This window comes from Cydia pomonella, chromosome 21 (assembly GCF_033807575.1).
Source record: "Cydia pomonella isolate Wapato2018A chromosome 21, ilCydPomo1, whole genome shotgun sequence".
Lineage (NCBI taxonomy): Eukaryota > Metazoa > Arthropoda > Insecta > Lepidoptera > Tortricidae > Cydia > Cydia pomonella.
Window position 1 is genome coordinate 4,898,070 of NC_084723.1, and position 27,842 is coordinate 4,925,911.

Consider the following 27,842-nt stretch of genomic DNA (forward strand, 5'->3'; position numbering starts at 1 on the left):
GATATTATGATACAATTGAGTTAATTTTTTTACATTTGGTGTAACATGGCAACAAGAGAAAAGAATTAAAGATCGAGAGTATATTCTGAAAATAAAACTGTGGTTCACTCACTTGTATCATAATTTACGATTTTCCAAAAACATTTTAAAACACGCTGATGATTATCAGCTAAAATGTTAAGTGCTATGTACTATTAAGTTATGTCCATTTTTATACTCTTACGTAGTTTTAATTATTAAATATTTATTGTTTTGTAAATAAATTTTAAAAACAAATTCAAATGTTTTATTTCACATCCGCACTTTAACTTACTTTGCTCGCTTATTCTACAACATTAAATTAAAATTATCACCAATATTTTTTGAAATGAGTCTTAACGATATCATAATCTTTTTTATTATCTAAAAACTCGAACTCGTCGAAATCTTGAAATATGATCGTGTTATCTCTGTCTGTGTGTCTTTTCGCTCTTTTAGCTTTCGGTGATATCCTGTTCGGCATTTTTTGGATCTGGCTGTGGTATTTGGGTATCTTGTTGTTCCACTTTTTGGCTTTCTTGCCGAACTTGAGTGCCGCTTGGGTGGTGGGATCATCGTCTCTTTCATCAAATTCTTCTACGTCATCACTAGCTGGTGGAAGTGTTGGTTTTGTGGTTAGACGATAGGACATTAACTTCTTGTACTTTTTATTCCTCGCTATGATCTTCTGTATCGTAGATTTTGGATGCTTCTTAAGCAGTTTTTTCGTTGCCTGTATCTCTTCTGGGGTCACGGGTATAAGCATTTTGTTATCTGGTTTGTCGAAATATGTATCACTCTCTTTGTCTGGCATCTGCAATTAAAACAGAAAATTATCAATTATATTCCTCTTTATCTATCTTACATATTATGTATTAAATATTTATCTTTATGTTTTAAATATTTAATTATGTATACAGTAGGTACAGATTGGGTACAATTACAATGTTTGGGTAGCAAGAAAAATATCACTTGTAATTTTTTTTTTCTTTGGGATCGTTTCCAGATGTACCTAAATAATCATTGCCATATGATTACTACTTATTATCATTAATTATTTATAAACACAATTTTAAACGACATTTATAAACTTACCATGCCATTTTTTGACTTTGAGAGAACATTCTGTAAAAATTTTGGAGGAATCTGAAAAAAAAAAACCTTTTTTTGAGTAGGTGCCTATATTTTTCGTACCGCGTCAAGTGCTGACTTGCTGAGGAGGTGTACCAGAATATATATAGTGAATACCTTAGTTTAAGTGCTATCCTCGATCACAGGATATTTTTCTATGCAGTCAAAACACTTTACATTTTAATAGAAGCATAACATTATAGAAAGATGCATGTCACTATATTGCATGCACTGTTTCATCTAAGCAGAAATCCGATTATACAGAGTAAGATCTTATAATATTACATTAAACGATTCGATATTGTGCACGTTTATATTTGTTTTAAACTATTAATTTCGTTATGCAGTTTTCATTATTACTTCTTTTAATCTAAAATGTGGTATATCTATAGATGTAGAATATTTTAATTTTTTTTTTGTTTAACAAGGCAACGGTTAAGTTGAACAATATGTAAAATAAGCACGTACTGGCAGAATTAAAATGCATATTTTACCAAGTTTCATAGAACGTTTTAACGTAAAGTGCATTTTTATTAAAACTTCGTAATATAAATTTGCATATTTTCACCACAACAGCAAGTTTCAAAAGTTTTTCTTGAAAATTAAAAATTAAATAATTCATGTAACGTTCACTTAAGAACAATGAACGAGATGTATACCACTATAATTTAACCTGTTTTAAAATTTAAAACGTACTTGTTTTCATATCTTATTAGTCACATTAGTCGTTATACATATATTATCTTGTTCCATTTTGAGCATAATTTATCGAACTTAGTGTGAAGATAAACATTATCATTCTAGAGTACATCTTTTGTTATTTAATCTTTATTGCACAATACATGAAATTACTAATGGCGGACTTAATGCCTTAAGGCATTCTCTACCAGTCAACCAATGAGATAAACCAGAAAGATTAAGTAGGTGCAGTGTCTTTTCAAGTAAATGAATTTGTAACCGAGACTATATATGAATATAAACTATATATTTATAAACTTACAAATATACTTAATACAAATAAACATACATATATTAACACCTATGTAGAATACATATACCTATGTAGGTATGTATATATTTGATCGTTTATCACTGACTACTATGATTTGGTTATTAAGATTCCTGATAACTAATAAATATGTAGATATAAATTGCAAGATAGGTGCCCGAAATAAAATTTTAAGGCGTTTTCTAAACGTCTGTGAAATATAACAAAGCAGTTAGTAATCGTTTATATATCTATAAGTTAGACATTGTGTTATAAAAGGAACTAAATAGAAGTGTGCTAAGTTTTATTAATAAATAGGGTTAGTGCCAACTAATCGATAGATTTTCGACAAGTCATACCTGCACACGATTAAGTTCCGCAGAAACGTAACAAATCAATGTGATCCCAAACAACGGGTAGTACATGTTAACACACTAACGTACATTGATGTTGACTTGCGGCAACATGCCTTTTTATTAACTATGTTTGGTTTTTGCTTTGCGCAACATCAACACCATTGTTCAGCTTTGTTGCTTTGAGGATTTTATAGAGGGATATTTACTGGGGAAATTTTTACCCATCGATATCGATGAAAAGAAATTAGATGCATGTTTTGTTATAAATCTACAATTAAATTAACAAAAAATGGCACCTATTTTGCTATCAATTGATCAGGATGCTAATCATACACAAGAGGCTAAACTCAGTATTTTTGGTGTTTGCCTACGGAAGATTTTTTTTATATTTTGAGTTTAGTCGCTTTCTTTCTTCATAGATACATGAATAACTTATAAATTGAAATCAGTACATATATGTTAACTAAGTACAAAAGGGAAATTTCCCCAGGGGCTGAAGCCTGATTGAAACCGAAAATAAGTTATTAATAAAAAATCTTTCTCTATTGGTATCGTAGAGGAATATTGCTTGCTTACATAAAAAGTTTAAGCTAGATAAACTAACATATATTGTTACATTAGAGAAATATATATTAATGCAAACTCGGTGCCAAAAAGTCCGGGGACACTTAGCGTCTTTTGCGCGCAGCGCCGACGCAACGTTCACATTGCGGGGCCATCGAACGTCAGAGTCTCGTTAACGCCCGCGCAGCGTCGACGCGGCGTCAATGGCGTTTGTCGAACGTCAGGGTCTTGTCAGCGCTCGCACAACGTCACCACGCATCTGACAGTCACCACCTAACGTCGAGGCGGCGCTGCGCGGACGCAGCGTCGACGCTGCGCGGGCGTTAACGAGACGCTGACGTTCGAAAGACGCCACTGGCGTTGCGGCACCGCAACGTGAGCATTGCGTCGGTGCTGCGCGGGCGTTTACTAGACGACGACGCTCGGAAGACGCTAAGTGTGCCCGGACCCTTACTATCGACACGAGTTGCGAATTACCTATTCACACTTGTATGCTATAACGTTTTACAGTACATATGGCCCTTTAAATTTTCGACATAGTTACGTAATGTGTTAAATATCGCACTAGTGTGGTAGAGTAGCACCACATGTACTATAGTAGTACATTACGATACAAGTGCGAAAAATAGGAAATTTGAAACGAGTGGCGATAAATTAAAACACGACTGAAGGGAGTGTTTTAAATCGACACGAGTTGCGAATTACCTATTCGCACATGTATCGTACAACGTTTTACAGTACATATATACTTTAAAATTTTCGACATAGTTACATATAATGTGCTAATGTATGCACCATATATTAAAATGTATTAACAACGTATCTCGTAAATAATTTTCAAATTAAAACAATCATTTTTCTTCAGTCGCAACACTACTTTTTTGAAACAAAACGAAAACGTGCCGTGCTTCGATAAAACGGAAATAGTTTTTTTAGAAACTGTATCACCATGTTCTAGTAAATACTATTAAGTATATTGAGATCTAGGCGATCGACGGAGAGATAATGATGGAAATGAAAATAACGTAAAGATTCTTGTTTGAAAACAAAATGTTATTTATTTTAAAACGATAATGAACAACATTGTGTGACGATATGCATTATGTCCATCACAGTTTGGGAAGCTACTTAAGCATGCTTTTTCTGGTAAGCCAAAACGTTTTACATATGTGTTTTAATAGTTATTTACAGTACATATGGTGCTACTTTATAGCACTAGTGCGAAAATTAGCATATTACGTTACTGTGTCGAACATTTAAAGGGCCATATGTACTGTAAAACGTTGTACGATACATGTGCGAATAGGTAATTCACAACTCGTGTCGATTTAAAACACTCCCTTCGGTCGTGTTTTAATTTATAGCCACTCGTTTCGAATTTCCTAATTTTCGCACTTGTATCGTAATGTACTATTACGATACAAGTGCGGAAAATAGAAAATTTGCAACAAATAGTGATAAATTAAAACACGACCGAAGGAATACAAAATACAAATACAAATCCTCTTTATTGCACAACCTCAGAAAAAATGTACATGGACAAACATATAATACATGAAGATAGAGGTAAACAACAGGCGGCCTTATCGCGAAGGAAGTGTTTTAAATCGACACGAGTTGCGAATAACCTATTCGCACGTGTATAGTATAACGTTTTACAGTACATATGGCTCTTTAGAGTATCAACATATGCACGGAAAGTGCTCATTCACGCACGCGTGCCAGAAAGTAGCACCATATGTCGACGAGCAGACGACCGGTCTGGCCTAGTGGGTAGTGACCCTGCCTATGAAGCCGATGGTCCCGGGTTCAAATTCTGGTAAGGGCATTTACTCGTGTGATGAGCATGGATATTTGTTCCTGAGTCATGGGTGTTTTATATGTATTTAAGTATTTATAAATATTTATATATTATATATATATCGTTGTCTAAGTACCCTCAACACAAGCCTTATTGAGCTTACTGTGGGACTTAGTCAATTTGTGTAATTATGTTCTATAATATTTATTATATTTATTTATGTACTATAAATAACATTATTTTTTACCGTGAAATAAACAAAATAAATTTTATTCATTATGAAACCGTCAACGAGATTACTGATTATTACTGACAATATTAATAACGAAGATAATTATTAATCAGCACTAGGGTTTACACGACGGATCTGACATGTATGGGAAGATCCGTGGATTTCATACATTTAAGATCTGGATTGCAAACACTAATCAGAAGGGGTCGTACAAAAAGTGCGGATGACGTCAAACCACTTATAGGATGATTTCAAATAGTATTTTTGATTTTCATAAACAATTATCACTTATCAGTTATCAACCTCTTTATTAAACGATATCGATTGACACATTGTCAATCAGATAAACAATAAATTGACTTCGTTATTGTTTAGCTATTGTATCTTCACGATTATATTTAGCTAAAATTTATATTTACTAATGTATAAGAAAACGCTCTAATGTCATCTTTACTCGAATATTGTGGTAATTTTCCGTTTTTGGAGGTACGTGACAAACACGTGTACTGCTAATCTTACCTACTGTTCCCACTTTTGACTATTAAACCTATTTATCTGAGGATCCCACAGACTTGTTCTAACTAATTTCAAATAATTATACCTTATGGTAACAAGTTTCATGAAATTTATTTTATTCACTACATCACCCTACCACCTGTATTATTAATTCCATGGATTTATTTACGATTATTTTGTTACTTCATTAATACTACTTTGTTACTACATGTCACACGGAAGTTTAAATACAAACTCAAACATCACCCTGTGTGCAAGATTACGTCATTTTTACGTCATCCGCACTTTTTGTCCGACCCCTGCTAATCAGCAACAATAGACGGCTAAAAACTATTTAATTTGCCACTTTCTAATATTTTTACAAATCGAAGAGTATAAGAAATATAACTTTATTTGAAACGGCTCAATTTTCGAACTAATAGAAGCTAAATAAATCAACACGTGATACCTAAATTTTTCTTGTATCAGAAAGGTATCACTCAACATGTTTTCTAGGCACGTAGACCACCGCTGCTGATTGTCAGAGGACCCTAAACTTATAAATCTAAATTAAATAACCCTGGAAATGTTATTATATATCTACATTAACAAATTTCAGTTTTCAATCTAGCATACTCTAATTATTTTCTCTTAGGGCCGCTTGCGGGTTCTAGGCTTAGACAACTAATTAACTTGAAGTTATGTTAACGGCACCACTCATGGGACATTTAAGAGACAATTTTGAGTATTTTTGATATTTCGCCGACACCTATAAATGTCTACTGCTTTATGCATTAAATGTTGAATGTCCTATTCGTCTTTTATGTTTTATATATAGTGAATGAAAGCTACTGCAATTGGTTTCAAAATTATTAACAAATTAAACCTATGGTATGTATGTCGTCATTAATTTTCAAACTAACAAATGTCAATGAGATTAAACGTAAGCAGCTCTTTGGCTCTTTTTTATGGTAAAATGTTGCCAGCGTTTAGAAACTGATGGTAAATACTTGTTTTACAAGATTTGTCTATACCATCTCATTACTGGCGTCAGTCCTGTCATATGGGCGTTTACTATATCTGTTTATTCAGAGATAAACCTGGACTGTTAACTCCGAGTTTAAACGATGCCACTTACACCATCCCACTAACCCGGGGTTAACCCGTTAAACCGTTAACCCAGTGTCAAATTGTACTGGTAACCATGGTAACTCCTGGTTAGTTACCGGGTTAGTGGAATGGTCCAAGTGGCCCTTAGATACATATATGTCTGTGTAAAGCTATTAGAAGCATTCGCTATTATGGATAACGATGTTATTATCCAAAATATTAATATTCAGGTACTTCAGTTCACATTTCATTTGCTGGGCTTCACACGTTGCTCCCTAGTATTCGACGAAGCCAACCAAGAGGCGAGGAAGAACAAGTACTGCTCCCGCGTCGGAGACTGCCTGCCCGGTACACATGTCATGTGCATGTACGGAGACAAGGTATTTTCGACCGTGTTTTTCGTCATAGCTGTATGGATAGGTACATGGATAAAGACTATCTAAATCTATCTCTCTTTCTTTCTTTCTCTTTGCCTGTCTCTCTCTCTCTCTCCCTGTCTCACGCTCAAAACTCATAAAAGTCAAAATCGGACGAACGATTCGCAGTCGAGTCGCGTCGAGTGCAGTAATTTGGGCACACCATCTAGGAAAAGGGCTTTTAACTCATACCCTTTAAGTTGGCCATTACCTCCCGGCTAGTGAAGACAAATTGGTTATAACCGCAACCGAAATAATCGGTTCTAACCGATTATTTTGACAACATTTCATAACCGATTATTGGAAACTCGAATAATCGGTTATGGTAAGTTGTGGTTATTTATTCATGACTTAAATTCTATGAATTGATCTTCTAATGACTAGAAAATCCTGCCTGTTTTGGCTGTAACGCCTGTGACTATTATTATCGTCACTCGTGTATTTTTATAAAGAAAATATACCAAATGTACTTCCCTTACATATGAAATATTTTGATTGGATATTGTATCGTCTAAGGGAGTGCTCCGGGTACTGGTTTTCTATACAAATAAAGTACCGAAACCGGGAATTCCCGATTATCGCAATACAAACTCAGCACCGGAAGAATTCCCTAATCACGTCCAAGGTCATAAATATAGTTTCACTTTTACTATATTTTGTGTTTATTATAATTAAGACTTATACTGACATTCCTAATACTTTATTTTCGTAATGTTTTAATAACTTGATTGTAAATTTATAATTTTTTGTCGAAAATAACCGTAACCGATTATTGGTTATTTTTCGGGCATAAAAACCAAACCGGTTATAAAGTTTAGCCGATTATTGCATTCCCTGCCTCTGAAGCCTTATCCACTCAGCTACCACATATTTAAAACTACTTTTATTACTTACATTTAATACAACCACAGCTATTAAGTGAAGTGAACATTAAAAAATAAAATATAATGGCGGACTTAACGCCAAAACAGTTATATCAGTGTTTGCATGTTGCTAGGTTTATATTCTGATACCACTTATCTTTTCAGTAAGATATGTTTATGGAAACATCATAATCTATGCTATACTAGTTACGTATACACAGCCTATATTGTTCTAAACATATATGCTTCTGTTTTATCTCCTTGTAATAAAAAAAAATCTCTACCGGTCAACCATAGGCAAAATTGATGTTGCTTCCCGGAATTTGCATCGCAGTCGGAAGTGTCTTTGTGTGGTAGGGCACAGCACAGCTGATGTCATTCCAGATCTAGAGCAGAGCCCAACTGGGACGGTTTTCTGTAAGGTGGAGGTTACAGAAAACCGCAGCTAAATAACACTAGACCCTACTCATAGTGTTGTGTTGTCACCAGTGAGCAAGGTTGCCAGAGACCAATGATGGTGCAGAATGTTAGGGTCGGCAAAGCGCTTGGAACTGGAACTGCATGCGTCCAAAGGCAACGGAGACTGCTTACCATCAGGCGGGCCGTATGTGTTGCCACCGACGTAGTAATGTCGCGCTGCAATATTGCAGCAGTAATGCTGGTCCAGTCTAATCTGAACGTCACCTTAAAGTTTTCTTCTAAAATTGACACGTTTCGATATCACAAGTTTTAGATACAACAATCCTTAATAGGGTGCGATCCCTCATCGGGTTTCAATACTCGTGTGTAGCCCGATTCTGATTTGAAAATTTGCTACGGTTTTGATCTTATTTCGATATGACCTTGAAGATCGCTCACGCTAGTGCATGCGTAATGAAGTGAAAGCGCGCGTAGATGAACACTATATGATCAAATAATGTAGGTTAAAGTCAGGTCATTCAGTGACAGATCCTGACGGTTTTATATCTGGTTGGTTATCAATAAATTTTATAACTACCCGAAAATGTACAAATTGTTTGTTTACTTTTATATAAATACCTAAAGATACAGAGTATAGTGGTGGGTAACCCTGCCTATGAAGCCTAAGGTCCCGCTTTCGAATCCCGGTAAGGGTATTTATTTGTGTGATGAACACAGATTGTTCCTGAGCCATGGGTGTTTTCTATGTATATAGGTATATATTTATCTATATACGTATGTATATCGTCGCCTAGTGCCCATAGTATAAGCTTTGCTTATTTTGGGTCTAGGTCGATCTGTGTAAGATTGTCCCCAAATATTTATTTATTTATAACAAATTGTAAAATTAGAATCAACATCCAGAAAAGTTCCAAGAAAAAGATTTACGAAAGCCCCAAGGGCAGCAAATTACGTAACTTGACAAAGGTCAAGTATATTCTATTTTCTGTCGTCTGTCGGCTTAAAATGTAATTTATTTTATTAAGTCGGGATTGTAATAAGGACCATACGGTCAATGTGGAGAACATCGACATTACAATTTTTTTGGTTGGGACGACATAAGCGCTGGTGGCCTGGTAAGAGCCTGCGACTTTCAATCCGGAGATCAAATGTATCCTGTAAAGGATCGTTAGGAAGGCAACCTTGCGGCGATGCTCTAGGCTTTGAAGTCGAGCATTCGTCAGATCGTCGTATTCTCTTGGACCACCTCTCGACTGACTCGAGCACCTCAAGCTGGTATTTTGCTGAGTCATTCCACAAATATGAACAGTACAACACACGATAGCACTTGCACTTGGTAAAGGTCGAGCAGCTGCCTAGGTGTAAAATACTACCTCACCTTGTATATCGTCGCCCCAGCTTTTTTGCTGCTAAGTAACTGTGCTTTCGACTCAATGAGCGGGCCGAAGTTGAGTTTCGAAATCAACGAGACTCCAAAAAGTACACGATGGTCAGTTATCGGAAGGGATATATCTCGGAAAGTTGGAGTCAGATGGAATGGACTCCGTTTAGCGGAGATGAGACACGCCTTGAGTCTTACTAGCATTGAACGTGACCAAATTGGCTTCACCCAAATCGGAGAATGCCTTCAGTGACACGTTCATGCGTTCGACCATTACATAGCCTCTCTGAGTGATTGTATTTGGGCTCCACTAGCTCGTGAATTGGGTATGTAGTGTCATCTTTAACAACCGTAGTTTCATCTGCATTTTCAAACGTACCTCGTTTCAGCAGGTCGTTTATATGGAGCAGGAAAAGGGTCGATGAAAGCGCGGACCCTTGAGGGACTCCGGCATTGATTGCCAATTGATCGGACGAGTAGCCACTAATGACAATCCGAATCGATCGATCCCTCAGAAAGTCTGATACCCAGTCACAAAGACTAGGGGGTAGACCGAAGAACGGTAGCTTGCTAATAAGGCCCTCGTGCCAGACCCTGTCGAAAGCCTTAGATATATCTAAAGAGACAGCTAAAGCTTCCCCATTCTTCTCGATGGCCTCAGCCCAGATGTGCTTGGCATACGCTAAAAGATCTCCAGTAGATCGCATAGAAATTGCATTTAAAGAGATTCCATAATTTAAATTATAGAGGACTTTTAGTCTCAAGGGCCCGGGATCGAACTTTTGGTTGCAATTATTGAGGTTTCCCATTTATCCAAGTCCCAATTAACCAGGATTATTAAGTTTTCTTACTTTTCTCCTTGCACAATTCTTACGTCTCCATTGAGCCCTAACTAGGTCGACTCATAGAAAATGCCATTATATATGTGTCAAGTCCGCCAATCATACATTTTTGTATTTTGGTTTGACCCATAACATTAGTTAGATATAATTCTGATATTCGAATTGACCTGTATGTTTGTTACCTCTTCACGGTTTAACTGCTGAACCGATTTTGAAGAAATTTGGCATGGAGATAGTTTGTAGTAGTAGTTATATATTATAGTTCGTATAGTAGTTATAGATTTGTTAAATCTAACCTTTAATAACATGACAAGGCACGCGTCTTCGTGAATGACACGATCTATAGTAGAAAATTATTGACTCTTACATTTTCCAGTCACGTCCCCGAACGTGTACAAATGGTGCCCAAACAACGTGTACTGAGCTTGCTTACCAAGCTAAAAACCAAGGGTCTGCACAAATCTTTTAAGACTCAAAATAGAATAGGTAAGTTCGCCATCAGATATCGGAGCGCTCAAGGCGCTCACAAATATCTGAACCATACTTGAACACGCCTCTATTGTCAAGGCATTAGAGTACGTGTTCAGATATTTTTGGCTGCTTCGATATATCTGATGGCGACTTGGTGCCGAAGTTACTTTTACTATGTTAACACTAGCTTCTTCCCGCGGTGTCTTCTGCGTAAAATAATGGATTTGGTGACAAAACTATCCTTTGTTTTTAAATTATGGCATTGACATATATATCTAAGGACGGGCCTTATGGACAATAAGAATGGGACCAGTACAGTGGTGTCACGCACACCAGGCCGCGTAGCCAACGTTACAATCGTTAACGCTCCGTAGCGTAGCGTAGTCGTCCTCTATCACTCTTCCATATTAGTGCGACTGTGACAGTTGTTTCGTTCGCCACGGACCGTGAACGATATGCACGTTGGCTACGCAGCAGTCTAACGCCGCAACGCGATTGGTTGATGCAGGTTGATGAGTTCGCGTCACGTGCGTGATTGGTCGCAACTAGTTCCGTTAGACTGCACGATTGGCTCGAATTCGTGAGTGCGACCACTGAACTAGCACCATTCGCAGTGTCCGTGAGGTCCTTAGATTATAAGTTTTTTTTTAATACTACGTCGGTGGCAAACAAGCATACGGCCCGCCTGATGGTAAGCAGTATCCGTAGCCTATGTACGCCTGCAACTCCAGAGGAGTTACATGCGCGTTGCCGACCCTAACCCCCTCCCGCCCCTCGTTGAGCTCTGGCAACCTTACTCACCGGCAGGAACACAACACTATGAGTAGGGTCAATGCCGCTGGGCTGTACGAACGGGGCATCAATATAACTATACGCGTGCGATAGAGATAGATAATGGCGGGTCCGGAATTCTTCGTGGCGTCCTTACTTCAAAGTATTTTAGTGATACGTATAATAGTAAAAAAAATTAAATTTTAGTGTATCTATCTTTTTTTTAATTATTGTATTTTTTTAGAAAATAATGGGTCCGAGATGTAGCGGTGGTAAAATGCTTCCGTTTACTGAAGATGAAAAAGCATTCATGTTAGATATCCTTAATGAGTAAGTATGCTTAGTATATTTTCACCACACCCGGTGTCATGATGGTTCTATTTTTGTCGACTGTCACTATGCCTGTTACTTTCGCACTTACATACTTGTTAGAAAGTGACAGGTATGGTGACAAATGACAATGAGCCGACCATCTTAGCCCTACAGTTGGTAAGGGCTCTCTTGATTGTTCAAAAACTGATGAGAATGTTGCATTTTATCCACTTGTAGTAAAGATGCAAATTTTGAGTTGTTTCCTAATGTTAGCTGGTGGAATTAACTTTTAAATTTATGATTTTGAATGATGGCGTTCATTTGGATTTGATTTGATATCTTACAGTTAATATTTTCACTGTTAATAGTTGTGTTTTACTCGGGGACCAGGGATCGGAAACCGGTATTTTTTGTATAGGAACGAAAACGGTATTTTTTCGTTCTTTGTTTATTACTTCATTTCTAATTAGGCAATCTAATAATACGAAGTCGTTATCTGAAAACACAACTGAGTGCTACATTTAGAGTATAAAATAAACCGAAACCGACGTTATTTCGATGTTTTTGCAAAAAACCGGTTCCGATCCCTGTCGGGAACAAATTTGTTTAACCCTCGTGCTTTGAAACCCTTGCAACGCTCAAGATTCCACTTTCAATCACGAATCACGAATTGCTATTCCTGCCGAGGCATATACATATAGTGCTTTTCTCCAAACATGAGAGGAAATAAAATAATGATAATTTAAGCATCAACCAGCACTAAAATCGAACCTTCACATCAAAAACATCAAAAACAATTTCCCTCTTTAATTATTCTTTAAAAGTTAAAGGCACTACTGTTCTGCCGTTCAGTACCATTCGCGCTCGCTCAATATAATTGTGCAATATAAGCTGTATTTGCACGCATGAGATCCTTAAAAAAAAGTGGCTGTGACATAATCGGACAGACAGACGGACATGACGAATCTATAAGGCTTGCTTAAATTGGCTACGGAACCCTAAAAAGTATAAAATTATATAATGTTTGGTTCTATTAAGCAATATTCGCACGATCTTACACGACGGTTTTACACGACACGACTCTATCCTATAGCTTGAAATGACGCTGACCGAGTCGTGTAGATGCAGCCCGCGGCTATAATAATTGCGTTTGCTGAATGATTGGCTGTTTGCGTTTGTCTTGGTGGATACATGTTTTTTAAAAGTAAAAAAATAATACAGTAATAATTTCCCGTCCGCTAAAACACGACTATATTGGTTTGATTTTTTTTAATTTGAGTTTGACCATAATGAAGAACTTTTCATACTATTTTTGCTACAATAAGGTGAACATTTCCGAGCACATTGAAGAAAAAAAATTACCCTTTTCTTGAGCTCTAATGAGTGATAATAATATATTTACTTTTGTTTAGATTTAAGAGAAGTTTGGCTCTAGGGCAGGAAAGTCTTCCAAAGGCATACGGCATGAGAAAACTGGTGAGTGTTTTTTTTTTAAATCGAACTTGACACGCGTCACTGTAGGTACCTCTATTCAGTTTATAATTTATAACTATACAGTGTGTATTTTTGGTACAACCGCATTATCAAAGGGCAGTTAGTTAAGGTTTTAATGAACACACATTCATAGCTTTTATAAAAAATGCACTACTTTTATTTTTCCATATAAAATAATTCAGCAAGCAATGTTTGACTACTTTGTTTTAACCAAAACTATGGAAGATAGAGGTAAGGAATAGAATCTCCATGTACGAAAAAGTGTCCGTCAAAACACCTTAGGTGGCGCTACAATACCTAGAATACTTAAAAAAATCAAATCATAGATAGCGCACTTCACTCCGTCAATAACGCCTAGGTTCTTAGCCACTCTAGCGCTACTCTGGAGATTTGGAACTATTATTTATAGCTGATAGCTGGACACTTTTGCAGCCGCTCTGCCTATGGAGATTGTATTCCTTACCTCTACTTTCCTTCTTTTCAAAACGACGCATTTAAAGACGCGACGTCACAACTGTCATAAGTGACCAAGATGTACGAAATACATTGCCGCTCGAAAAAAAAATTTAATTTAATTATGCTCTGGTTTTTAGGGCAGTGTCTTACCTGAGCGAATAACTCGCGAACGCGAAGCGCCGCGGCGTTCCGCGCCGGGTTAATTCAATCCTTTGATACCTATGGAAGTGTCCTACGTGGACGATCTCCGAATGCCGTTGGGCCGCCGCGCCGCGTCGCGCGCGTCGCATTCGCGAGTCACGAAAGCCGCGCTGTAAGACTATATAAAAAAATATCTTTCAGAATTGTTTTATAGCACTAAAATCTACGTCTAGTTTAAGTTTGAGGTTATATCAAAAATACACACTAGTACACACTAGTACCTAGTGTAAGTATTTTAAGAACACAAAACAAAACATTTAAAAATATAAAATTATTTGGTTTGTTCCCGATGTTGTATACTTACTACGTGATTTTATTTCGTTTAACAGTTCTGGCACGAATCCTTAGCAGAATTTGCCCAGGCGTGGGCGAACCAATGCGACGGAGGCCGTCATGACCTTTGTAGATCTTCAGGTAATATACAAAATGAAAACTACCTACAAAACTAAAACTAGTTTAAAAATTCATCATAAAAGTTGAATGATAAATATTGCGAATGTCTGTCAGTAGGTGTGTCTAAACATGGTCTAAACCAAGTCACATAGTGGCAGCATCACAGCCAAAAACGCGTTTTTCAGTTTTTTTTATGGTAGAGGAGGCAAACGAGCAGACGGATTATAACAGAAACAGTAGGGCTAAGGTGGTCGGCTCTCTATCATTTGTCACCATGACTGTCACTTTCTAACAAGTACGTAAGCGCGAAAGCGACGGGCCACCACCGCAGGAAACTGTATGACATTTTAGTCTCTAAATGCGGCCAAGAATACACCTTTAAAATCTGTCGGGTTTTATTGGCCCACGGTGTATATTTGACTCGCAAAAATTGGCTAAGGATAGGAACAGCTTGTATGTCGGTAATTATTGTTTCAGAAGAGTTCCCTAGAGCGGGCCAGGCTATGTTCACTTTACGATTCAACTACCCAGACTGGAGTTTACAAGATGTACAATTTAAAGATAAGTGTAAGTGACACACTTTAAACATTATTATTTACATAAACCATATGGAAATAAAAAGCACGCTGTATCTGTCTATACAAAAATAAATAAAATGAACACATTTATAAGTAATAAGTCTAAAACGCCTCTGTGAAAACTTATATTGATATTTGACAGGACATTATTTTATTCCTAGTTATAATTTCATTTTAATGATAATAATAAATTAATTAATATTATAGGACATTATTACACAAATTGACTAAGTCCCACAGTAAGCTCAATAAGGCTTGTGTTGAGGGTACTTAGACGATATATATAAAATATAAATATTTATAAATACTTAAATACATATAAAACACCCATGACTCAGGAACAAATATCCATGCTCATCACACGAATAAATGCTCTTACCAGGATTTGAACCCGGACCATCAGCTTCGTAGGCAGGGTCACTACCCATTAGGCCAAACCGGTCGTCAAGGTCGTCAATTTTACAGTGTATAAATCCAATACGGACAATAAATTAAACCAGACATTATTTGTGTAATCATGAATTAACAAGGTTTTTTTTTTGTTGTTACACTTAATTATGACTCTCTTATTTATTAAAATCACTCAAAGAACATTATTTATCTCTTCCTTAGGGTTTATATAGTACATAGTTTTTTTTTACTCTGTGGCTGACATGCTGCTGTCATATTTAGCTGTTTCGGTTAATTTTATATGTATGTTTATGTATGTTTATTTGTATTCCTTATATGTGTATGTTTATTCACTGTAATTGTGTGTGTGAATTTAGGCTTCATAACGTCTTAGCAATACCTACTTTTTCGATTAACTTCTCTGTTTCCGCTACCCGAAGGTTGTCTGGAAGAGATCGCTCTTTAGCGACAAGAACGCCTGTTGTCTGCCTCTACATTTAATCAATTGTTTCTTTTATTGTGTCTTTTTACCGAGGTGTGCCAATAAAAAGTATTCCATCTATCTATCTATGACTCCGTAATTAATTTTTGAAAATTTACCGAGCAGCAATGTACTGCAAACATTACGAGACAAAACATGAAATGACATTACGAGATACGAGCTTTTTATAGTAACTGTCAACAAGCGTTGAAAGTTACTATAAAAAGCTAAAACTTGTGTGTTGCTTTACATTGCGTGCCGAAGTATTTTGTATGGTCAATATTTTCATTGTAAGTATTTCTAAGAAAAAGTTATCTAAATATATTCTTAGGTATGGTAACTGTGACGTCTTGACCCCGTTTAATGACAAGGTGGTAAATCAAATTCAGGTTATGATCGTGTGCTTGCGGTCAGCCATCTCCTCGCCATGACACTTCCCAACGGAGTGTCGTCTTGCAAGTAGTTCGCAAATACACATTTTTTGTGTAAACGTCACACTAACAACCGTTTAAAGGTTTGCCCGTATTGAATTTACACACTGTGTGTAACATGGACGAATAACAGATGAAGATCGACTGTTGTACTCGTACAAAGTCGCGTTCCTCTAATATTTAGCCTCATCTACTGAACGTAAATCAAGCTATTTTAACCCCCGACGCAAAGGCGCGTGTTAAATTTTTGACTCCAATGTCTGCAAATTGCAAAGAATAATTATTTTTCTAAATCAAAATTTCTATCTAATGCGAGTTTTATAGCGATATAAGCAATATCCCACTTTTCTTGATTTGGGACCTCAGTGCGACGCCATTTGCCATAGCGCTGACTAAATGCCGACGCTCAGAAGACGCTTGTGTCGGGTGACTCTCAAGCTACCGTTCGGAATCAGATCACACCAGCACTGCAACAGTATTGTATATCAACATAACTGCCGATTGCATAACTGTTGCAAATGTCAAAATCGGTGTTGCTACCTCGATTTTTGACATTTGCAAACTGCTAAAATACCTAGTCTATGCTGCCTACTATTCGTTGAATGAATTTTTCTTATTCTTATTGTAATATAAATAATTAATTTTATATGTTATATGTAAAATAACGTAATTTATATAGAATAGTAATATATTTATTGTGGTTTTAATAATAAATGATGGAATTGAATGGCGGAATAGGCGATATTATTGCGCTGCAATACTACTGCACCAATCTTGGTATACTTTGCATTCGAACAGCACGTTCATTGGTCATTTGTTTCACAATAATACCATTTTTGTTTACATTCCAGCGAATAACCTAACGCCGGAAAAAAGAAAGCAAGTCATCGAGTCTTTTGCAGAAGGTATATACGAAACCAGTACCGTGAACAAACAGCAGATAGAAGATTATCCTAGCGGGTATTGTAATTTTTAACACCCTTAGCGCCACGTGCACCATCTTACTAACCCTTTCACATCCTCGCAGAGTGCCCTTGCCTAAAGCACTCGTGACTCAATCCTGGGCAGACACATATTGCGCCCGGAGGAGTTAAGGTCTCTCAAGATCAAAAAGATCCTGCAGCTGTTTGACGTTGCTGACACTGATCACAATGGATCAGGTATGGTCGCAGTGATACAAAGGCTGTAGAGCCTTACATAGCCCCTAACAAGAAGAAGAAGAACCCGGGTTTAACCGGTTCAGCCGTTAACCCAGTATCTCCAGGTAACTCCAGGTTTAATCTGTTAACCCCGGGTTTGTGGGATGGTGCAAGTGACCCTTATTAATGACTTGTAACTAATAATGTAATAAAATCTTGCAATTCGATTTTAATATACTTCTAATGGCTACTAGTATATACTGTAATACCAAAGCGAATTTGAAATATAGGTGAATTGTCAAAGACAACTTCGTAGCCACAGTAAATTTACTGCCATTTTTCGACACATGATTAAAACTTTTAGAACGCTATTTGACTTTGATCCTTATTATTTCGCTGATATGTGTTAAATTTGTTAAACATCAAAAAGTGGCGGGTACCGCTGTGGTCGGGTGGCCCAGAGACCCAGGGTGTTAGCTATGTACGTAAGCTGAAGACATCGGTTCATTATCGGCCTCGGCCACTGGAGGACTTGGTCACTTTTTTGCTTGTACTATTAAATTGTTATTTTGATTGTTCTCTAGCGACTTCAGGAACTCATATCTGGTGGCAGTTCATGGGACTACCACAAACGTTGGCTGCGGAATGTCTACCTTCCATGATTACTATAGGACTACAGACGATGAGCCAATCATTTTCCATGTAAGTTTATTCCTGGGTGAGTTACTCGGTATTTAGCTGTTGAAATAATAGAATAGAATAGAAAGACATTTATTGTAAAAACCTTCTACATACAGCACCACTTCAATTATAAAAAAGAACTTACTAAATACTCAAAACTAGAAATGGATAGCACATCACCAAAAGAAAAGGAGTAACTAGAAATATTATGTTAGGTATTCTATTATATAAAGTTTTAAACACCTTTGAGACTCAACCACAATCAAACTCAAGTATTATAAAAGTGTCACTCAATTAACTTAGGTTAGAACTATCGTCTGACTTAAAAATATGTGAGTAACCCATTGTTTAAGCGTTATAAGTAATTGCGATTTATTGTCAACATAGTTTTTTTTGGTATCTCAAACGGCGCCACACGCCCAGATAGTGTCAATTGTTTCATCGCTCTCGCTCTCTCTATCAAAAATTGCTGCACGCGTAAGTCCATAACTCTGTGCTAAAAATAATAAAATTAGTTTTAGTGCACAAATATTGTGCTTCATAATGTGAAAGTCGAAATAAAAGACTATTGTGTTAAATCCAACGTTTTATTGAAGAGTTATCCACCAGTGAACCAGCTTATCCAAATATCCAAATTGTGCAGGCCACATGGTCGGACACCCATTTTAGACGAAATATTTATCGAACAAATGGTTTATTCAACGGAGTTACTTTTTTTATAAGTGTCCGAAATGTTAAGTAGCATAAAAACAATAACGTTTTAGGCGGCCCAACCTACTATAAATCCCGTAAAAATAATTTTGGACTAAAATTTAGAAAAATTCACAGGAATTCTACTAAAAAGTTCTTTTTTTGTGTTTCAGGCAGTAGAAATTGTTTGTAACTTCTCTAGTCAGCCAAAGGAAGGCGAGAAGGTATACGAGACCAAGTGGTCTGATGGGGAGGGTTGGACAACATGTGGCTGTCCTGATGGTTTCGTCGAAGACGACTGTCTCTGTGTACCAGGAAACCATTCAGACAGCAAAGATGACAAAGAAAATGAAGAGAAAGATGCCCATCAAAATAAAGACAAAGATGACCAACAAAATAAAGACAAGAATGAACAAAACACAGACAAAGGTAATCAACAAAACGAAGATAAAAATGAGCACCTAAATAATGACAAAGAGGACGAACGGAATAAAGATAAAGATCATCAACAAAAGAAACACGAAGATGACCCAAACAACGACACAGATGAAGATGACCGAGATAATCAGACGAACAAAGATATTTTAAAGCACAAGATTAAAAAAATAAGCAATAATAAAACAGAAAATCATGATAACAATGTCCATGGTTCGTTGAACACACGTCACCGCTTATAATTGTACTAATATTATATGTGTAAATGTTTATATGATAGAATTTAGGGTATTTGGATGTTCATTCCTTCATCACGTAAAAACGGATACTTTGACTTCAATGCAATTTGACACACATAGTTTTTAGCTTGGAAAGGGCAGGATACTTTATATTCCGGAATTAAAAAAGCTTATCATCATCATCATTTCCTCGCGTTATCCCGGCATTTTTGCCATGGCTCATAGGAGCCTGGGGTCCGATTGACAACTAATCCCAACTAATACCGCGAAAACCGAGATTCGCAAATTGCGGGGATCTTTTTCTTTTACTCTGACTAAAACGTAATTAGAGTGACAGAGAAAAATACCCGCAATTGACAAACTTCGACTTTCGCGATTATAGCCCAGATGCCCGGGACCGCTACGTCACGTCCACAATCCTATTTCGTCACTTTTTAAATCATCTACAGTGGCATGTCGTCAACATACAATTCCTATATCGACACCTTCCTCACTCGTCCACATTACTATTTTGCGAATTTCGCGGTAGGCCCCCTGAGCCGAGGCGTCCAATCTCAGATCATCCGACATTTCGTGTTCTACGAGTATACATATAAAGCATCACGTGATCAATGATCACTTATCATTGTAAACGAAGTATCCTCGGCTCGGACTTGAATCGTTCTAGCGTGATCCTTTATCTGAGTCTGTATGTCATTAAATTAATTAAGTACACTCCCGGCCAAAAGTATAGAAACAAGCTTATATTTTAATAGAAAAGTGTGATTTTTAAGCGATATAATAGACTACTCATTAGAAACAAAATGATAAATATAATAGTAGATCATTTTAAAAGTAATTTACTCAAGTTGTGGCTATGATATTTGCCAGTGCCAACATTTTTCAAAGCAGTTAAAAAGGTATAATTATGTTACTTTTTCCTAATTTTTTTAATGGTTTTGATAATATTTTAGGATGTACTGATATTTAGCAAGTATTTTTAACCTTTTGTGGTTGCTTAATGTAAATTTTAGGTTACAATTATAAAACAAAGAACGAAACATGTGATATTAAAAAACCTTGTTACCATACTTTTGGCCTTGGGTGTATATGCAGACAAGCTGTTATTTTTTCTCTATAGTACGACGACTATTGTCTATAGGTAATCTTTTATAAGAATTATGAACGAAAAACATATTTCATACACATTATTAAAGCCTCCAAAAAGAATAATAAAAAAAGGATATAAATCAAACGATAGGGCATAGCTGTGGTTAGTACATAGGTGTAGTTAATACGTCAAATTGTGTAATAATATGTATTTTCTAAAATATTATTATCCAGAGCGGAAAAGGAGGACAACATTCGCACTCTCGTCCAATTTCATCTTAAAGAATGACTCACGCTAGACCAGCCCGTGCCCGGGCCGAGGCATCCAACACGTCATTTTCTATGATAGCTGATCGGTAATCGCGTGGTGCTTTCCTCAGAATTCGAAACGCCGGAAGCTCCGGCCCGGCCCCGGCCCGGTCTAGCGTGGGTCATCCTTAATGCCATCTTAATGAGTTGTTAACACATTATGCAGGTACTTGTGCTCCTGGTGACTCTAGCTGCACTCCTAAAGTGGTGATAATGCCAATCATCACCGTCGAGAATGCGGACCTGAACAGGTAAGCGTTAAAAGTAACTGATGACCGAAGCGCTGGCGGCTTCCTCGCACAACGTATCAGATCACGGACAGATTATCGATTGCTTTAGCTTTTATCAAATGTATGATGATATCGCCTATGTCAAAATTGGGGTTCTTGATTTTAGTTAAATGATAGCTGGGGTTTACAAATAGCCACAAATAAAAATAAATGGGGTTATTGAATAGTTAAACATGTTTCAAGTTAAATTATCCATCACTGCACAGGACTGCCACGGTAGTTTACTGCATCACAATTACACCTTAATAACGAAATTATTTATTTGTTTTATATATACAAATGCTTTATTTACATAATAGACATACAGTTGTGTGCAATATAATAGCAGTACATAAGAAAATGTAAATTTAGGGAAAACTATAACTTTAAATTAATAATATTGTATTTTTTTATATAATTATTCTGCATTATTACTTGATATTGTTTCAAAATTAACTGTAACCTTTACTTAAATTATATTGGAAGTAAAAAAAATATCATGAAAATCGGCTTTTTTAACTAAGTTGCGGAAATTCCTATAAAAACGTAAAACCCTACGGAAAAAATACAATTTTGTACTATAATTCTAATTTAGAATCTTTGCTATTATTTCCAATCAAAGCTGTAAAGCTTAATCAAAGATGTAAATCTAAACCCAAGTCATCCAGAAAAAAATAAACTTTTCTATAAGACGATCTTCGTCGCAGACTGTACTGCTATTATATTGCACACAACTGTATACAGAGGTGTTACTATTAAAAACTAGCTTAAATCTATAATAGGCCCTTGAGGCGTTGTACCAAGGATGCGGGCGGCATTTCCTCGTATCGCAATGCTGATACGTTGTGCGAGGAAGCCGCCAGCTCTTCGATCACCAGTTACGTCAACCAGACGCTTCGCGATTTCTGCAAAAAACTTGTGCGCACAGGGACCCCATGGACCTAGATGGACAGGGCTAGCCTAACATGAGAATAAAGTCAATATGTATGTGCATCTTATTACTTTGCCACTTGTAATTTTTGAAACATAAAAAGAGCCGTTATGAGCTGGTGTGTTGAAAAATATTAACATTTATTTGATTGTTATCACATTTGATTGTTTCAGATTTAACGAGGCTCAGGTTTGTATTAATTCTACTATATTTATTACGAGTCATAATATATTTTGATACAGTAAGCTGCTGGGGGGGAAGGGTTTTGGTTACACCATTTATACATTCGGATTATCTGAGCCAGATTATTATTTCATGGGAATGTGAATTCCATTTCAACCCAAATCAGCTTTCTAAAACACCTACATTTTTCATCAATCAGTGAAAGCCTTTATATGGGTTTGAAATTAAAAGACAAGTTTTTCAAATGAATAAAAAAATATATCAAAAGAAGTTACATAGTATTAATATCGTATTCGTAGGTAGCAAGAATATTTTAAAAATAAAAAATGCAATAAGAAACCACGGAACATGGCAGCGCAGTATTACCTACAGCACCTTTAGTTACCAAATTTATAATTTTCAGAAGAAGGCTTTGGCTAAAGATCTAGAACAACGGAAACAACAACTAAGGTAGTTTTTCATGTTTAAGTTATACATAAATATTTTCTAAAAAATACCTCATAATCAGAATAAACCATTACTTTTTCTGTTTCAGGCTAAAAATCAAGGACCGTATTAAAAATGTGAGGGACCGATACTTTAAAGATTATGTAGTTCTTGAACCAGGAACCAGATTTTCTAACGGGGGACCAATAGACGAAGATACTTTCGTACTATCTAAAAATCACACAAATTATACGCCTTACATTAATCGCAAGGAACTAAATAATTTTGGAACCAATACAAAAAGAACGAACATAGAAATAAAAGACAGAAGAGATTTTTCTGATTTAGATCAGTTAGTATCTGAATATTTGTTGAACTTGCACGATGACAAAGCTGTGCATTCCACAGTTGATATGGGAAATCGATCAGTCAAAGGTACGAGAGAGAATAATATAAATGGCAAACAAGCGAATACAAAAAAATATCCTAATCCTATTACTTCAAACTTACAGAATAATGTACAAGGTTTTAGAAAAGCAATTAGCAATTTAGATAATGATCTTCAATTTCCGTTGAGTGATTTATATGATTTGAAGGCTAAAGAATATATCAAGGGCAAGTTTAATAATATACCTACTCCAAATAAGAAAATGCTTGATTCTGAAACAGAAAAAATAGACCTTACTGATTATGCTATCGAAGATCATTTAAATACTAACTATGAACCGAGAGTCATAGAAAACCAAAGAAACACTTTGCCGGAAAGAGAACAAAACCCATTAAATATTAACGAAGACGACACAAACCACTATGATTATCAGTTATATTCTGAGAATAACCAAGGCGACGAACCACAATATGTTGTTGAAGATTACGCTGGATTACAAAATGACGAAAAATCTTCGTATGAATATGGTCGCGGACAAAACAGACAGCTTGTTTATGATGCGAATGAAGTAACGCGTTATTACTTAGACAAATTGAACGAAGATACCAACGCTGGACATAGACTGGACACAGGCACTAACACTGGACCACAACTAGACACAGAAACTGTCACTGGGCATCGACTGAACACAGGCGATGACACTGGGCAACAACTAGACACTGGCCATGACACTGGGCAACGACTGGACCCAGAAACTCTCACTGGATACAGACTGGACACAGGCATCGACACTAGACACAGACAAGAGCACAGGTGGCCCATCCACCTTGCAAAAAAAGTAAGTATATGGTACAGAATTTAGCTCGTACAACAGATACTAGAAATCGATAACAGATAGTAGAAAAGTTCTCAAAGTTTAATAAGGTATCGAGATATAATTAACTTTGACGTTTCTTGCCTTAAGACAACTGTCCGTCATATGTGTTAATATAGGTTATTTGACATTGTATTGTCAGAGCATTTTTTTATTTTGGATCAAGTACTATCTTCCTCACTCATTATTAATTAAATAAACCCATAAATATGTACAGGTCAATTCAATTCACAAGAGCTGGCACGAATGGAACGAATGAGTGAAGGAAAATAATATATCTATGTGTATGATATTAACCGATAAAATGGCAAAGTGACTCGTACGTCTGAAAATATCGATACGAAAAATGTGCCAAAAATATGTATACACTTCCCTAATATATGGGCAATAAAGTCGTGTACCTATACATATTTTTGGCACTTTTTTCGTATCGATATTTTCAGACGTGACCGTACAATAAAATTTTAGTTCATTCAATTTGTGCCACCGCCACCTTTCGTGAAACGACCTGTACCATCAATCTCAAATTATTCTTCACTATTCAATATATTATCATGAGATACTCACAGTCGTGGTATATGACATAAAAAAGGCAAATACACCACGTAAAAAAGGCAAATACGGCGTTTTTCGAAGAATTCTCTTTCTCTCTTCTTCTTCAATCTTTGTATTCCTAAGATGTTTTGATGCAAGTTTATTTCAGCTTCGGTGACGTCGAAGGTTAATAACTGTTTAACGTTTTGGTAATTTTCGAATAAAACAAAGATGTAAACCATACCGAATTCTATTTAAATCGGTTCAGCGGTTATTGATTCGACATACAAACTTAACCCCCCCCCCCCCCCCCCCCCCCCCACTTTTCACATCCCAAGGGATAATGTTTTGGGATATAACTATCCTGTCTAATAACAGTAACAACTTTATATATGTTTAAAATAATCTAATAGCTTTGCTGACTGTACCTAACCTTGAAGCGCAAACAGGCTTCACATGTCGCTTCTGAAACAGGTATGCCCTAGTTTACATCCCTCGGGAAATTTAACAGGAGTTAAAAATGTACTACGGAACTACTAGATTCATAGTAGATTGTATAGTTGTTAGCTTTGTAGCTGGTTCCCAACGGCTTATCCTTGGTCTATTGTTAATTAAAACCGCGCGTGCCACTTACCTGCAAAAAAAGGGCCGGGTAACTTTAAGCAGTTATTTAATTAGAACTCCTATGGTAACTGGAATAAGATTCAAAATGAACAAATGGAAGAATAATTTGACTTCTTGTGTGGTCCCTATACGGTTACTGAGTGCCGGGAGTCGAACGCTACCGAAAAAGTCTAAAATGTGTCCTCGATATGCAGAACAAAGAGCGCACCTACACTGGTTTTTTGAGCGGTGGACTAGCCCGCGCTCAGGTGCCAATTAGAATTATACGACCCTTTTTTGCAGGTAGTGGCACACGCGGTTTTAGTTAACAATAGACAAAGGATAAGCCGTTGCGGGCCAGCTACAAAGCCAACAACTATACAACAAAGGCAATTTATTGATCCGAGCGCAGCGAGTACATTAATGAATTGTATTGTCCTCAGAAGTGACCTTTTTTTAAAATGTGTTTCATAATTTACTATTTTATTTTATGACAGCAAAATTGTATATTTCCGCTATAATTTCTGAAATAACTGCAATTTTGAATTGAGAAGTTTTTTTTAATTACCTTACAAAAGTAGAGACGCTTTCCAGGTAGATTTTTGTACATAGTCCCACCTGTTGCTATCTCTACTGCACGCGCATAAATTCTTTAGAGTGAACTACTTACTGACAAAACGGTAGTTTGCCCTTCACATATTTACATATTTGTTGTAAATTGCGGTGGCTACAAAGTATTTAATAACGATTTTACAACCTAAGACTAGTGGCGTATTATATAGCACTACTATAGCACTCTTCTACCTCGATTTCAACCTCTAACCCTATTGTAGCGCCGTATTGCAACCGAAGGTTATAAAAACGCGTGCCCAATCCAGAGTCGCGATTATATTACGAGGTTATAGCCGGCTATAACCCCAATTTTTAGAACCTCAATTGAAACTCAGCGGCTGTAGCATGGTCGCATTTTTATCGCTTATCAATATGCCTGTCAGTTTCGCACTTAGCAACGCAAGTGAGCAAAAGCAAACGCAAGTGATAAAAATCCGACCATGCTACAGCCGCAGGAGTAATCAAGCGCTTCTATAGATCTCTTTTACCGCTTATATGTAGCTCACTTGTTAGTTAGGAGTGAGCTGTAGATCTCGCTAACCCCCATGGGTCCACCATTTTGAAAAAACTCCGGAAACTGAATCGACTAAAAAGATATTAAGAATTAAGTAGCTGTAAAGGAGAACATCCGAACATATGAAAGCATTTTTATTCAGGCTGAAACAAAGACCTTCGCTAATGCTCGGTCAATTAAAGAAATATGAGTCTGATAGTTACTTGCAATAAATGATATTTAATTTAATTTAAAATATCTGTTAGTAAATAAGAAATCCGTTTATTTATTGATTAATCACGTACAGTCAAATAAGAAACAAAAAGCAAGTAAATTGAACTTATGCTAACACAAAACAACTAAAAACTAAATATAAAAGATCTCCCCCAAATCACTTCCTTCCGGCATGGTCGCAAGAACGCTGGCGGCGTTACCCCTCTGGACCGCCAGACTTAGCCTCTGGGCAAAGAAAGCGCCAGCCCTATGAATATTTGTTAATATTATGTTTAAAATATTTACAAACTACACTGCATTGACTACTTAAAACTGCAAAAGGATCACACATATTACATAAATAGGACTCGGGGTACAGGTGCCACTGGACTTTAAACTTATGCTGCCACACATCTACCCTCGAGAACGCAGCTCTTGCGACGGCACTCTGAACAGCCGGCCAAGGCAAGCTATGGGCAGAGAATCGGGTATGATGACAGAGGCAGAGTCCGGGTAACAGAACTCCCCGACTCCAAATTCATAATTGGGTCAATTTTTTAGACAAATTGGTGTCACAAATACTGTTACGCTTATTACAGTACACACTTTTTGGAGTAGAACTATTCGTTACACTTTAATGAGGCATACATATTGTGTCATACATAAGGCATACATAAGTCTGGCGGCTTAGCCTCTGGGCAAAGAAAGCGCCAGCCCTATGAATATTTGTTAATATTGTTTGTTTGCACAGCCCAGCAAGTCTCAGCACCACCTCAAAGATGGGAGGGAGATGGAGGATCACAAGCAACGCTACTTCGTTCCTGACCGAGTGAACCTCGAACATGGATAACAATTAACAATTATTAGTCCAATAAAAACGAAAGAGATAGAATGAGAAGGGTTACAATAAATCGGCCGTCATTTTGAAAACATAACCCTGTACAAGAGACTTCCTTATACCAATGTCAATATTATTTATGTATGTTTATGTTTCTGTATTAATTATGATTGTATTGTGTTAGTACAAGTACCTATATCATTCATAGTTCTATAAAATTACACGATGTTGCACCGCCTACAACTTATCTGCTTTGCCTAAAGGTTGACTGGTAGAGAATGCCTTATAGCATTAAGTTCGC

General features: G+C 36.6%; 2 protein-coding genes across 4 annotated transcripts; one reads left to right on the forward strand and one right to left on the reverse strand.

The window, feature by feature from the left end:
* Positions 1–272: 272 nt before the first annotated feature.
* On the reverse strand, positions 273–2,605 carry LOC133529693 (uncharacterized). Its single transcript, XM_061867472.1, has 3 exons — positions 2,497–2,605; positions 1,114–1,164; positions 273–832 (listed from the first exon to the last, which is right to left on the reverse strand). The coding sequence occupies exons 1-3, from the start codon at positions 2,560–2,562 to the stop codon at positions 350–352; spliced, it is 600 nt and encodes a 199-aa protein (XP_061723456.1). The 5' UTR covers positions 2,563–2,605; the 3' UTR covers positions 273–349.
* A 1,364-nt stretch (positions 2,606–3,969) lies between these two features.
* LOC133529679 (putative uncharacterized protein DDB_G0282133) lies at positions 3,970–27,742 on the forward strand. 3 transcript variants are annotated; one of them, XM_061867455.1, is made up of 14 exons: positions 3,970–4,203; positions 6,926–7,075; positions 12,104–12,189; positions 13,584–13,647; positions 14,652–14,736; positions 15,193–15,282; positions 17,447–17,555; positions 18,319–18,436; positions 19,279–19,753; positions 21,344–21,428; positions 22,551–22,566; positions 22,964–23,010; positions 23,096–24,212; positions 27,455–27,742. In XM_061867455.1, exons 1-14 carry the CDS (start codon positions 4,153–4,155, stop codon positions 27,551–27,553), a joined length of 2,592 nt encoding a protein of 863 aa, XP_061723439.1. In that variant the 5' UTR covers positions 3,970–4,152; the 3' UTR covers positions 27,554–27,742. The 3 variants fall into 3 exon arrangements, with proteins under 3 accessions (XP_061723439.1, XP_061723438.1, XP_061723440.1); XM_061867454.1 differs by lacking the exon at positions 3,970–4,203 and having other exon boundaries at positions 6,471–7,075; XM_061867456.1 differs by lacking the exon at positions 3,970–4,203 and having other exon boundaries at positions 6,471–7,075; positions 19,279–19,534.
* The last annotated feature ends 100 nt before the right edge of the window (positions 27,743–27,842 follow it).